This window comes from Bufo bufo, chromosome 6 (assembly GCF_905171765.1).
Source record: "Bufo bufo chromosome 6, aBufBuf1.1, whole genome shotgun sequence".
Lineage (NCBI taxonomy): Eukaryota > Metazoa > Chordata > Amphibia > Anura > Bufonidae > Bufo > Bufo bufo.
In genome coordinates, this window is record NC_053394.1 from 24,308,100 (window position 1) to 24,321,736 (window position 13,637).

General features: G+C 40.8%; 1 protein-coding gene across 1 annotated transcript in view; it reads left to right on the forward strand.

The window, feature by feature from the left end:
• CLSTN3 (calsyntenin 3) overlaps positions 1-13,637 on the forward strand; it is a 55,488-nt gene that overhangs the window by 34,672 nt on the left and 7,179 nt on the right. Inside the window, exons 10-17 of the mRNA XM_040438237.1 lie at positions 3,575-3,737; positions 5,147-5,298; positions 5,436-5,584; positions 6,243-6,469; positions 6,700-6,864; positions 6,943-7,088; positions 13,077-13,209; positions 13,289-13,479. Coding sequence (XP_040294171.1) covers positions 3,575-3,737; positions 5,147-5,298; positions 5,436-5,584; positions 6,243-6,469; positions 6,700-6,864; positions 6,943-7,088; positions 13,077-13,209; positions 13,289-13,479 — 1,326 coding nt within the window. The remainder of the gene's footprint in view (positions 1-3,574; positions 3,738-5,146; positions 5,299-5,435; positions 5,585-6,242; positions 6,470-6,699; positions 6,865-6,942; positions 7,089-13,076; positions 13,210-13,288; positions 13,480-13,637) is intronic.

Here is a 13,637-nt window from a genome sequence, read left to right on the forward strand (position 1 = left end):
TCAACAAAAGGAAAACAGTGTTTTAATCAGGTGAAACACATCTATGTGCCTATGCACACAGTTTGATAAGGAGGTCACTGGTGACAGATTCCCTTTAAGGGGGGGTCGTCCTATTTGACTTTAAATACACATTTTAGTTAGAAGGACCTTTAAATGATACGATGTTCACATGGGATCAGCTGTATTGTGTAGGAGAACCTAGCAGCTAGTGTTTCTCCACAGCGCTTTCACAGGGGAAATTAAGTGCAACGGCCGCCTCCCCCTAGGGCCCTCTATGTCGCGCGTCCCAGGTATAGGAAATGCTGAGTGGTATGTTGCGGCCTAAAATGTCTCTTTATGTGTGTCACGGTGCTCCTACCTGTATACCGCTGGACCCCAGGCTTTGGCTCCGAAGCAATAAATAGGGGGAATAATTGAGGGATAAAAGAATAACTTGAGTCCAGACCTTGAGATGAAGTTCAATGGCAGCTTGAATCTGCATAAGCGTTCTCCAGTACACTTTACAGGCTTTGTCTTGGTTCCAGCAGGCTTTAGCATGAAACTGGCAGGCAAACTCCACTCTGCTATATCTATTTTTCTCTGACTGTGCTGTACTAACAGGCTAGCTGTATAACTCAGCTTCTGCTGTATGCTGCACTTCACTTCTGTAGTCTGACTCTAGGTTATGCCAGGGAACTTTACTCCTGGCTCCTGAGGCTTTAAGCTTTGGCCTCCATGGCCAGCAGAGCTTAAGGTGCTGTGGCTGGTGTGGGCACGTCCAGCAGAGACGTACCCCTGCACACCTTTCCCCTAGCAGGGGGTAAGCTAGACTGAAGCTAACTGGTCCCAACCCTTCCTGCAGGAAGTAGGGCTTGCCCATTTCTCTCCAGAGGGGGGTTAGAATGGAATGGTAAGTTCCATTCTATCTACATACAGCTCTGCCGTATTTGCTGCCACCTGCTGGTGAACCAGGCACATTACATGAACATTTACATAACATAAAAAATGCACAGTGTGGAGGACCTGGAATAAATGCATAAGATGACATGAGGTTAGACCAATAAAGACAGTAGCAGGGTGCAGAAGTGGTAACACCACTCTGGGGTGTTACAGAAGCATTGCGCCATTCCCACTGAAATCAATAAGTGGTATGTGTAATGCAGGGATGTGCTGGATCCTGCCTTCTACTCTGAAGAGACCCTCCCCTCCCTCCCCCCGTTAGGATATCTATAGTTGACCCTTTGCGTCCCATGCTGTCTTCTCTGTTCTCTATGGGGATGCAGCGGTTGCAATCTTTGCAGCCACCAAAGGGCATTTGCCTCAAGTTGCACCTATTAGAGTCATACAAGGTCTACAGCCCATCATTGTTGCAACTAAGTAGCGAGAACATCCGGCATAGCCATTGACTGATCTGGACATTGACTGATCTGGCCATTGACTGATCTGGCCATTGACTGATCTGGACATTGACTGATCTGGACATTGACGGATCTGGACATTGACGGATCTGGACATGGACTGATGTGGACATTGACTGATCTGGACATTGACGGATCTGGACATTGACTAATCTGGACATTGACTGATCTGGACATTGACTGATCTGGCCATTGACTGATCTGGCCATTGACTGATCTGGCCATTGACTGATCTGGACATTGACTAATCTGGACATTGACTGATCTGGCCATTGACTGATCTGGACATTGACTGATCTGGACATTGACGGATCTGGACATGGACTGATCTGGACATGGACTGACACCTTTCTGATGATGACTTCTGCTTTCTATGCTGTAATGAATGGCTCCTCCATACCAGCTTATCTCTCTCTTCTTATCTCACCCTCCTCCCTATGATATTTCTCCTTTCTTTCACCTTCCTTCATTCTCCTCTCGTCCACAGTCTCAGTTCTTGTGTATTTTGTAAACCAGAAGAGGCACCAGCCTGGGGCACAGTGACTTCAGTGCCTCTTTTCACGCCTCATTAGATTCATTTGTAGTCATCAGAACCCAGAAGAAGAGAATGTGGTCCGCACAGCGTTTGTAGGTGTGGGGGAGGAGATGGACGGGAGAAGCCTGGCATGTTGCTATGCCACCTGCTCACAGCATGGCTCCCTGCCCCTAGGCCTGGCTTTTCTCCTTTTTGGCCTATTTTCTCTTAGTGTCTATTGTGTCAGCCTGTTCTCCTGTCCTCGTATACTGGTCGGTGGTTCCCTCCCAGCACAGATGTAACCTGCATTACTATCGACCCTCCACATTCCCGGCTCACTCCTTCTGTCCTCCATCCCTGCTTGTCTCTTCAGTCCTCCTCCTCTTCTCCTGCTAGTTCCTTCTCTTCATCCTAATTACTTATTCCTTGCCTTCTACTTATCTTCTTATCCCTTCTTCTATCATACCTGCTGAATATTCTCTGCTTCCTCTTAATCTCTTCTTTTCTTCTTACCGCCTATTTATTTTCCTCCTTTTCTTATCATGTTTTCTTTGTAACTTTTCATTCCTCTTTCTCATTACCCGTCCATTTCCAATGTCCTACTTCTAAATGCATCTTCTTCTGTTCTCTGCTCTTTACCTTATCTACTCAACACTCATGTCAATGTTATCTACCTATCCCTTCTCCTAGCCTACTCATTCCTTCCTCACTCTCTCATTCCGTCATCCTTCCTAACTCAACCTGTCCCTCTCATCTACCAACCTTATCTATCAATACTCATCTCCAACCCTACCTACTCTTCCCCCCTTACGTCCTCTTCCATCTCCTGTGCTTCTCCAGTTGTCTACTCTTTCCTCTTTACCATCAAGTCCCTTCACTCTCCCATTTTTTCCGCCTTCACAACTCTTCCATTCTCTTCTAACCTGCTAACCTTGTCTGCTAACCTACTCACCTATCATCTCCATCTTCTCTTTTTCTCCTTACCTACATACTAGTTTCTTTGCTCTCTCCTTCTTCTGAGGTCACCTCTTCTCCCAACCTTACCCACTCATTGCTCATGTCTACTTGACCTGTTCCTTCCTTCTCTCCTTACCATCCCATCTCTTCCCTCCACCTTATTCACACATAACTTTTCTCGTTTCCTTACCGACTCATCCCTTCTCTTTATCTACTCGTATCCCCCCTTTAGCTACTCATCCATTTCCTCCACCTTCTCTCTTTCCTCTTTACCCTGACAGCTATTCTCATTCTCGCCTACAGTTCCCATATTCTCTTCTTCCTCACTTATCCTCTTGCCTCACTTACCGAAACCCATCTTGGGTTACATGCTACCATTTTGCAAAGATTCAATTTATGCCATTGGGAGGCCAGTTATTCCTTGGCTGATGACTGTAAAAGACTCCAGTCAACAGGCAGTGGTCAGCACAATAGGGCCTGCCTTATAACATGGAATTTTACATGCAGAATTGTAGCTTTCCGCCATCCCTACTCGTACCTCCATCCCTACCTCCTCCTTTACTCCCCTCCTTAGATCCTTCTTGCTCTCTTACCCAGCACTTATCGTCTTTCCTTAGACCTCTTTGCTTGCTTGTATGCTTGTTATAACATTGTCCATCGCATTTGGACCCATTACCTCAATCTACATGTCATTTGTTTCTCTCAGGTTTGTGACGTGGAGTGGCATCATTATGCTCTGAGCCTTGAGTTCCCGACTGTATCCTTGTATGTAGATGGGGTGACTTACGACCCTGCACTCATGCATGATAATGGAGCCCTTACTTCTCCGAAGCGCCAGGCGAGGATGATGATCGGTGGCTGCTGGACGGGTAAGGAGTGATGGAAAACAATAATGAAGAAACTGAGTTTAGGAATCCTAGAAAGATAGGTGCAAAGAGTGAAGTACATGTAGGTTCTGCATGGATCTAACCTATCAACCCTGTACCCACATCTCCTGACCTGTGCCTCACTCATATCTACAAAACCCACCTTAGCCTAAACCACTTATTTGATACTCACAACCCTAATGAAACCTGAATATGGACCTGCTTGGTTCCAATACATCATAGAGACATTGAGGCAAGGGGTCAGTGGAGTCAATGCATTCCAGATCTATATCAGCGGATAGTGGCTTTTAGATATTTGGATGAGGTTGCACCCCCAAGCCCCTTTGCCCCTTCTAGGACACTTTCTATTGGGAAATAGTTGGTGGCACCTTCGGTTTTGCAACTGATCAACTGTATGGGAGCTATCATGGCCATAGCTGTCTTCAAGGGTTTTCCACCCGTGGGCACCACCCCTGAGATGTGATATGACAAATTTAGGGTATAATGTGCCGCTACCAGCATAAACATGTGTTGGTTTCTTTTAACGATTTCTGTAAAAGTGAATGTAGTTGAAACATCAAGAACAGAGATGAGCGAATTTCATGTTATGAAATTCGTTCACGCTTCGTTTGGTGGTAAAAGCAGAATTGCGTTTTGGATTCTGTTACCACGGACCATAACGCAATTCTATGATCGAATGCATAAGGGAATGCCTTTAGATGTTTCCATTATGCAGGAGAGGACTCCCCTGCATAACGGAAATGGGACGGATCCGTTTTGCAGCCTATAGACTTCTGTTATGACGGAATGCCTCTAGTCATAGAATTGCGTTATGGTCCGTGGTAACGGAATCCATAACGCAATTCTTCTTTTACCACCAAACGAAGCGTGAACGAATTTCAAAATATGAAATTCGATCATCTCTAATCAAGATCATCAGGTAGGATCCAAAATTCCACATTAGATTAGGCTGAAGCCCAAACTGGAAACTGTTGGTCCGCAGGAGACGATGCTTAAAATTCAGTCCACGTGCAACAGAAATTTTGGCTCATGCTCATTAAGTCACATGATACAATTTTCATGTAATTTAGGTATTGTGACTTTCTTCTTTCCCTACATCATGTAGTGGAAATGCTGTAAGACCCTTCTGTTACCATTGTAGATGCCCAAAGACTTCACTGACTTCTGTGCGCTCCATATAGTTGGTGGTCACCGTTGGTCAACTGGAACTTTTGGTGGTCAATGTATATGAGGGCCCCAGACATTGTGTGAGATTCTTGTACAACGCCCATTAGGCAATGGTGCCCATGATGTAGCAACATGTTGAAGAAGTCCTCAGCCTTCTCCTGCTGGAAGCTTGTAGGACACACTTTCTTCACCTTTCTGGCCTTCTATCCCTTTCTTGTACTCAGGCTCCACCGTCGGCCGTTTCCTGCGCGGTTATGTCTCTGGACTGTCCCTGCGCCTGGGTACAGTGGATTCTCGGGAAGTGATTGAGTGTCTATATGCCTGCAAGGAGGGCCTCCAATATACTGACTTTGACAGCCTTGGGAAAGGAATGAAGGTAATGCAACTGATATAAGATTGGTAGATGCCATGACTTATTACTATGTCCATACATATAGTATATACTGGAATTCTATAGTCTGTCACCCTAGTATGGGGTGGTCAATATAAGACCCTTTTCACATCATTCCTCAGGTCCATGTCAATCCTGCTCAATCCCAATTGACCCTGGAAGGGGATGATGCCCCGTCCTTCAGCCGAGCTCTGCAGCATGTAGAATACCTCAACTCTTTACAGTTTCCAACACCAGGAGTGAGACCCCTTAAACTGCAGACAACAGTGAGGTGGGTGCTCTCAAGACACGGCCAACGTCATTAGATCAACCATGACCAATTGAGTTGCCTCTGTGGTATACCCTATGGCTGTAGCAATTGCAGCTGTAATGGGAGGCTGGTAGTGTTGGACTGGACCACCACAGGGCTAATAGATCATCAAATGGGCTTGGGTTTTGATAGAGGAGTCCATGTTGTCCAGCAGAAGACGACATAATATGAAGAAGACTTTGGAACTAATCTCTTGTCTGGTCTGTCAACTTTTTGGGTAGTAATTCAATCACTTGCATCTTGATGTCAATGTATATGGCATCATGTAAGGTCGTAAGTAGTGAAAGACTCAGTTCTGGCTGTTTCTCTAGTACAGAGCGTCTTTTCCAGTTGTGCCATATTTATACATACCTATTGCCACCACTAGAGGGCTCTGTAGGAGCCTAGCTCTCTACACATCACCCTCTAGTGGTGGCAAGAGGTAGCTGAGATTTCTACAAGTCGATGGATTAAACAGGAGAACAATGGCCAGTACTGAAAAAAGCAGAGCACCATAATCTTATCAAGTACCTGAGAAAACTCTCCAGATCCTCTAAGCTGCTTGCTTTTTTTTAAGATTAGGTGAATACCCTTTAAGTTCTGTGTGTGGTGATAATGAGTTCAGCGTCTCTTTCTCCAGGTGTCTCACCGATGAGGGATGTCTCACTATACCTGATCTAGATGGGTACCTTGTGGTACTGCAGCCTGATGCTCCACAGGTCCAACTAGCTGGGTCCCCTCGATCAGCACACCCTGTGTCTGACTTCCAGGGGCCCCTAGGTGTTCCTATATTTCCAGACCTGAGGATTACCTGCACTGTTTCTCATAACGTATCTCCCAACAAGCTGGAAAGAGCTCCAAGATCAGGTGGGTGACATTTCTAGATCCTACCCTATGGTCTCCAACTGGCACTGCCTCTTATTGGCTTGGGGTGTAAATTGTGGTGGAAAAATCCTTTGTGCATTCTGCCTCAAATCTGCTGCAAAATCCACAAAAATGTGTGCCCAAATCAGATTTGCTGAAGGTTTCAACCCTATCCTTTGCAAAGAGTGAAATCTGCAGCGTTTATTTTCCACCCTGTGCCTCTATGTATCTAGATGTGCAGTCTCCTGATGGAATCGAGTGCGCCCTGGAGAGATGTGAGATGGGGGTCGTGGGGGAGGATCTGAACCCTGAATATGAAAGCCTGTCCCTGGACGTCTCTTCCGCATGGCAGCGCGGGCTTGAAACCGAGAACAGCTCCCGGAGTCTGCGAATTACAGGTAATGGGTCTTTCTAATAGAATCAGATACCCAGACCTCAATGTGGCATGGAATCCTTGAAATGTCTGTCTTATCCAGGCGTGCAGAATGTAGCGGTGTATGAGGATATCCTGCGCAGTGTCAGTTACCGCACAGCAGCCCGGGCCTCATTGTATGCACGGAAATTTCATGTATCCTGCAGTGAGATGAATGGAAGATATATAAGCAACCAGCTCTATACTGAGGTATGTACAAAACTACTGCACTGCAGAGATGTCATACACAGAAGCCATAGTCATCCCACTGAGGGAGTGGGGGAAGGAAAATGACACCATTAACCAGTATGCACTTTTTACACCAACTATAATATTACTATGTAGACGAACATAAGTACTATAATACTGCCTCCTATGTACAAGAAAATAAGTACTATAATACTGCTCCTATGTACAAGAATATAAGTACTATAATACTGACCCCTATGTACAGGAATATAACTACTATAATACTGCTCCTATGTACAAGAATATAAGTACTATAATACTGACCTCTATGTACAGTAATATAACTACTATAATACTGCCTCCTATGTACAAGAATATAACTACTATAATACTGCTCCTATGTACAAGAATATAACTACTATAATACTGCTCCTATGTACAAGAATATAACTGCTATAATACTGCTTCTATGTACAAGAATATAACTACTATAATACTGCTCCTATGTACAAGAATATAACTACTATAATACTGCTCCTATGTACAAGAATATAACTACTATAATACTGCCTCCTATGTACAAGAATATAACTACTATAATACTGCCTCCTATGTACAAGAATATAACTACTATAATACTGCTCCTATGTACAAGAATATAACTACTATAATACTGCTCCTATGTACAAGAATATATCTACTATAATACTGCTCCTATGTACAAGAATATAACTACTATAATACTGCCTCTTATGTACAAGAATATAACTACTATAATGCTGCTCCTATGTACAAGAATATAACTACTATAATACTGCCTCCTATGTACAAGAATATAACTACTATAATACTGCTCCTATGTACAAGAATATAACTACTATAATACTGCCCCTATGTACAAGAATATAACTACTATAATACTGCCTCTTATGTACAAGAATATAACTACTATAATACTGCTCCTATGTACAAGAATATAACTACTATAATACTGCCTCTTATGTACAAGAATATAACTACTATAATACTGCCCCTATCTACAAGAATATAACTACTATAATACTGCTCCTATGTACAAGAATATAACTACTATAATACTGCCTCTTATGTACAAGAATATAACTACTATAATACTGCCCCTATGTACAAGAATATAACTACTATAATACTGCCTCTTATGTACAAGAATATAACTACTATAATACTGCTCCTATGTACAAGAATATAACTACTATAATACTGCCTCTTATGTACAAGAATATAACTACTATAATACTGCCTCCTATGTACAAGAATATAACTAATATAATACTGCTCCTATGTACAAGAATATAACTACTATAATACTGCCCCTATGTACAAGAATATAACTACAATAATACTGCCTCTTATGTACAAGAATATAACTACCATAATACTGCTCCTATGTACAAGAATATAACTACTATAATACTGCTCCTATGTACAAGAATATAACTACTATAATACTGCCTCCTATGTACAAGAATATAACTACTATAATACTGCTCCTATGTATAAGTCTTTAACTACTATAATACTGCTCCTATGTACAAGAATATAACTACAATAATACTGCTCCTATGTACAAGAAAATAGCTACTATAATACTGCTCCTATGTACAAGAATATAGCTACTATAATACTGCTCATATGTACAAGAATATAGCTACTATAATACTGCTCCTATGTACAAGAATATAACTACTATAATACTGCTCCTATGTACAAGAATATAACTACAATAATACTGCCTCCTATGTACAAGAATATAACTACTATATTACTGCTCCTATGTACAAGAATATAACTACTATAATACTGCCTCCTATGTACAATAATATAACTACTATAATGCTGCTTCTATGTACAAGAATATAACTACTATAATACTGCTCATATGTACAAGAATATAGCTACTATAATACTGCTCCTATGTACAAGAATATAACTACTATAATACTGCCTCCTATGTACAAGAATATAACTACTATAATACTGCTCATATGTACAAGAATATAGCTACTATAATACTGCTTCCTATGTACAGGAATATAACTACTATAATACTGCCTCCTATGTACAAGAATATAACTACTATAATACTGCTCCTATGTATAAGAATATAACTACTATAATACTGCCTCCTATGTACAAGAATATAACTACTATAATACTGCTTCCTATGTACAAGAATATAACTACAATAATACTGCTCCTATGTATAAATCTATAACTACTATAATACTGCTCCTATATACAAGAATATAACTACTATAATACTGCTCCTATGTACAAGAATATAACTACTATAATACTGCCTCCTATGTACAAGAATATAACTACTATAATACTGCTCCTATATACAAGAATATAACTACTATAATACTGCTCCTATGTACAAGAATATAACTACTATAATACTGCTCCTATGTACAAGAATATAACTACTATAATACTGCTTCCTATGTACAGGAATATAACTACTATAATACTGCTCCTATGTACAAGAATATAACTACTATAATACTGCTTCCTATGTACAAGAATATAACTACAATAATACTGCTCCTATGTATAAATCTATAACTACTATAATACTGCTCCTATATACAAGAATATAACTACTATAATACTGCTCCTATGTACAAGAATATAACTACTATAATACTGCCTCCTATGTACAAGAATATAACTACTATAATACTGCCTGCTATGTACAAGAATATAACTACTATAATACTGCTCCTATATACAAGGATATAACGACTATAATACTGCCTCCTATGTACAAGAATATAACTACTATAATACTGCTCCTATGTACAAGAATATAACTACTATAATACTGCTCCTATGTACAAGAATATAACTACTGTAATACTGCCTCCTATGTACAAGAATATTACTACTATAATACTGCCTCCTATGTACAAGAATATAACTACTATAATACTGCTCCTATGTACAGGAATATAACTACTATAATACTGCTCCTATGTACAAGAATATAACAACTATAATGCTGCTCCTATGTACAAGAATATAACTACTATAATACTGCTCCTATGTACAAGAATATAACTACTATAATACTGCCTCCTATGTACAAGAATATATCTACTATAATACTGCTCCTATGTACAAGAATATAACTACTATAATACTGCTCCTATGTACAAGAATATAACTACTATAATACTGCTTCCTATGTACAGGAATATAACTACTATAATACTGCTCCTATGTACAAGAATATAACTACTATAATACTGCTTCCTATGTACAAGAATATAACTACAATAATACTGCTCCTATGTATAAATCTATAACTACTATAATACTGCTCCTATATACAAGAATATAACTACTATAATACTGCTCCTATGTACAAGAATATAACTACTATAATACTGCCTCCTATGTACAAGAATATAACTACTATAATACTGCCTGCTATGTACAAGAATATAACTACTATAATACTGCTCCTATATACAAGGATATAACGACTATAATACTGCCTCCTATGTACAAGAATATAACTACTATAATACTGCTCCTATGTACAAGAATATAACTACTATAATACTGCTCCTATGTACAAGAATATAACTACTGTAATACTGCCTCCTATGTACAAGAATATTACTACTATAATACTGCCTCCTATGTACAAGAATATAACTACTATAATACTGCTCCTATGTACAGGAATATAACTACTATAATACTGCTCCTATGTACAAGAATATAACAACTATAATGCTGCTCCTATGTACAAGAATATAACTACTATAATACTGCTCCTATGTACAAGAATATAACTACTATAATACTGCCTCCTATGTACAAGAATATATCTACTATAATACTGCTCCTATGTACAAGAATATAACTACTATAATACTGCTCCTATGTACAAGAATATAACTACTATAATACTGCTTCCTATGTACAGGAATATAACTACTATAATACTGCTCCTATGTACAAGAATATAACTACTATAATACTGCTTCCTATGTACAAGAATATAACTACAATAATACTGCTCCTATGTATAAATCTATAACTACTATAATACTGCTCCTATATACAAGAATATAACTACTATAATACTGCTCCTATGTACAAGAATATAACTACTATAATACTGCCTCCTATGTACAAGAATATAACTACTATAATACTGCCTGCTATGTACAAGAATATAACTACTATAATACTGCTCCTATATACAAGGATATAACGACTATAATACTGCCTCCTATGTACAAGAATATAACTACTATAATACTGCTCCTATGTACAAGAATATAACTACTATAATACTGCTCCTATGTACAAGAATATAACTACTGTAATACTGCCTCCTATGTACAAGAATATTACTACTATAATACTGCCTCCTATGTACAAGAATATAACTACTATAATACTGCTCCTATGTACAGGAATATAACTACTATAATACTGCTCCTATGTACAAGAATATAACAACTATAATGCTGCTCCTATGTACAAGAATATAACTACTATAATACTGCTCCTATGTACAAGAATATATCTACTATAATACTGCTCCTATGTACAAGAATATAACTACTATAATACTGCTCCTATGTACCCCCTAGATAACTACTGTAATACCAGAATATGGAAAGATTGAAGTAATTTCTGTGATTCTGCCTTAATTTGTGTCTGATTTCATGTCGCTGTGAAGCTCTAGCTTTAGAACAGAGAAGCTTGGACTGAATGTGACTTCCCTGGGCACAGAGCTGCTATATGTGACTATTATACATCAATATACAGTGATTGCGGGCGTCTATGTGCGATGTACTGACAATAGACAGTCATCCTCTCCTAGCAGCGTTGCCACTTCATCCTAACCATCAGCATTGTTAGCGCTTCATAGTATACAGGGGCCCTAAAGGCAAGGGGGCCCCAATCACTACAAAAATGGACACTAGTCTCTTACACTGGCATTACTCACTCCGGCAGGGAAACAGCCTGTCGGATCCATGACTACAGTGTACATCAGTGAGTTTCCTGCAGTCCGTCCAGCCCCATTTACTATAATGGGGAGCGGCGTAGATCCGGCCGCAGAGCGGCGGACGCTGTGTGCAGCAAGTCACATTAAAATCTGAAAAATTCTCCAGAAACCTGCTGCTTTCATTACCGACCCGATTTCTAAAAGATGTCTCTCCCAATGTAGAACAGCTGATGCTGCGATCATTGTTTTGTTTTAAAGCTTAAATTGTCATCTCACGTCTCTAGATGCTACACAGCCTGAGATATTAAGGGTTAAAGCCGCCCTCCTCACCTCAGCCTGCAGCCAGAGTTCTGCTGGGGCTGAACTGTGTGTCCTTCCCTCAAAGACTGAGGAGAGCTCGGGCAAAACTGTTCTTGTCTCAGGCTAGGATATGCCCCCAATGTCCGATAGGTGCAGAGCCCGCAAAGCACCGGCTGGAGCACTGCGCATGTGTGGCCACCCTCCATTCATTCCTATGGGAGCGCTGACGGAAATAGCCCAGCCAGTTCATGGCTATTTTCGGGGCTGCACCCTCTGGCACTTTGCGGGCTCTGTTCTCAGAGGTGGGACCCGCAGCACCAGGTGCACATGGGTGTAGAATATGCTGCAAGGTACAATTCTATGTAGCGCATGTGATACTATAAGGTTGCTCCCTTGCATCTTCGGATTGCTTCACACTAGTCAAGGTTGTAAAATCTTGCAAAGCATTGTGCTATATATGGTGGGCAAGTTCCAAATTCAGTGCCCAGGGGCCCCAACGAAAGATCAGTGCCCAACCATTACATGCAGTTTATTGGTTCTGAATATAGAATGAGACATCGCCATCTGCTGGTGGTTATGTGTGTTACATCCCCTATAATAAAATACATTGGGCACATACATAATTATTGATTATAACCCCGGGGTACATGTAGCCTTGAATCTACACGTGTGATCTTCTCCCGTTCTCGCTGCAGGTTGACGTGTTACACGGGATTCACGCCATCTCCCCCAGTCACCTCCAATCTCCTCAGCAGTTTATTCACAACATGCACCAGGCCCCCGCGGAGTTATCAGGCCACACTCTGGTCAGCGCCAATCGCAGCTCAGGTAAGTGGCAGTGAAATGCACGTGTGGTCGCCCCCTGCTGGTGACCATGGTACGTGTAATAACCTTTTCTTCTTCGTAGTATTTCCGGGCGTTGCCATGGTCATCATTGTTGTTTGCATCGGTTTCTTGGCCCTGATTGTTACTCTGGGGCTCTCGAGGATACACAATGTGAGGCAAAGAGGATCCGAGGGGGCGGAGATAGAGGCAGCCAATCAACGTGACCCATTCTGGGAGGACTCTGCGATGACCATAACTGTGAACCCAATGGAGGTCAGTAAATTTGTGTCAGTAAAACATAAAGGAAAGGGGTCAAGTAATGTTTTAATACACTTTGTGCTCCAATTCTGCACCATCTCTGCTTGCTGACAGTGAATGGAATCAGTGTAGCTCATAGTCAGAGACCCACAGCCTAGTTCTGCTCACACAGC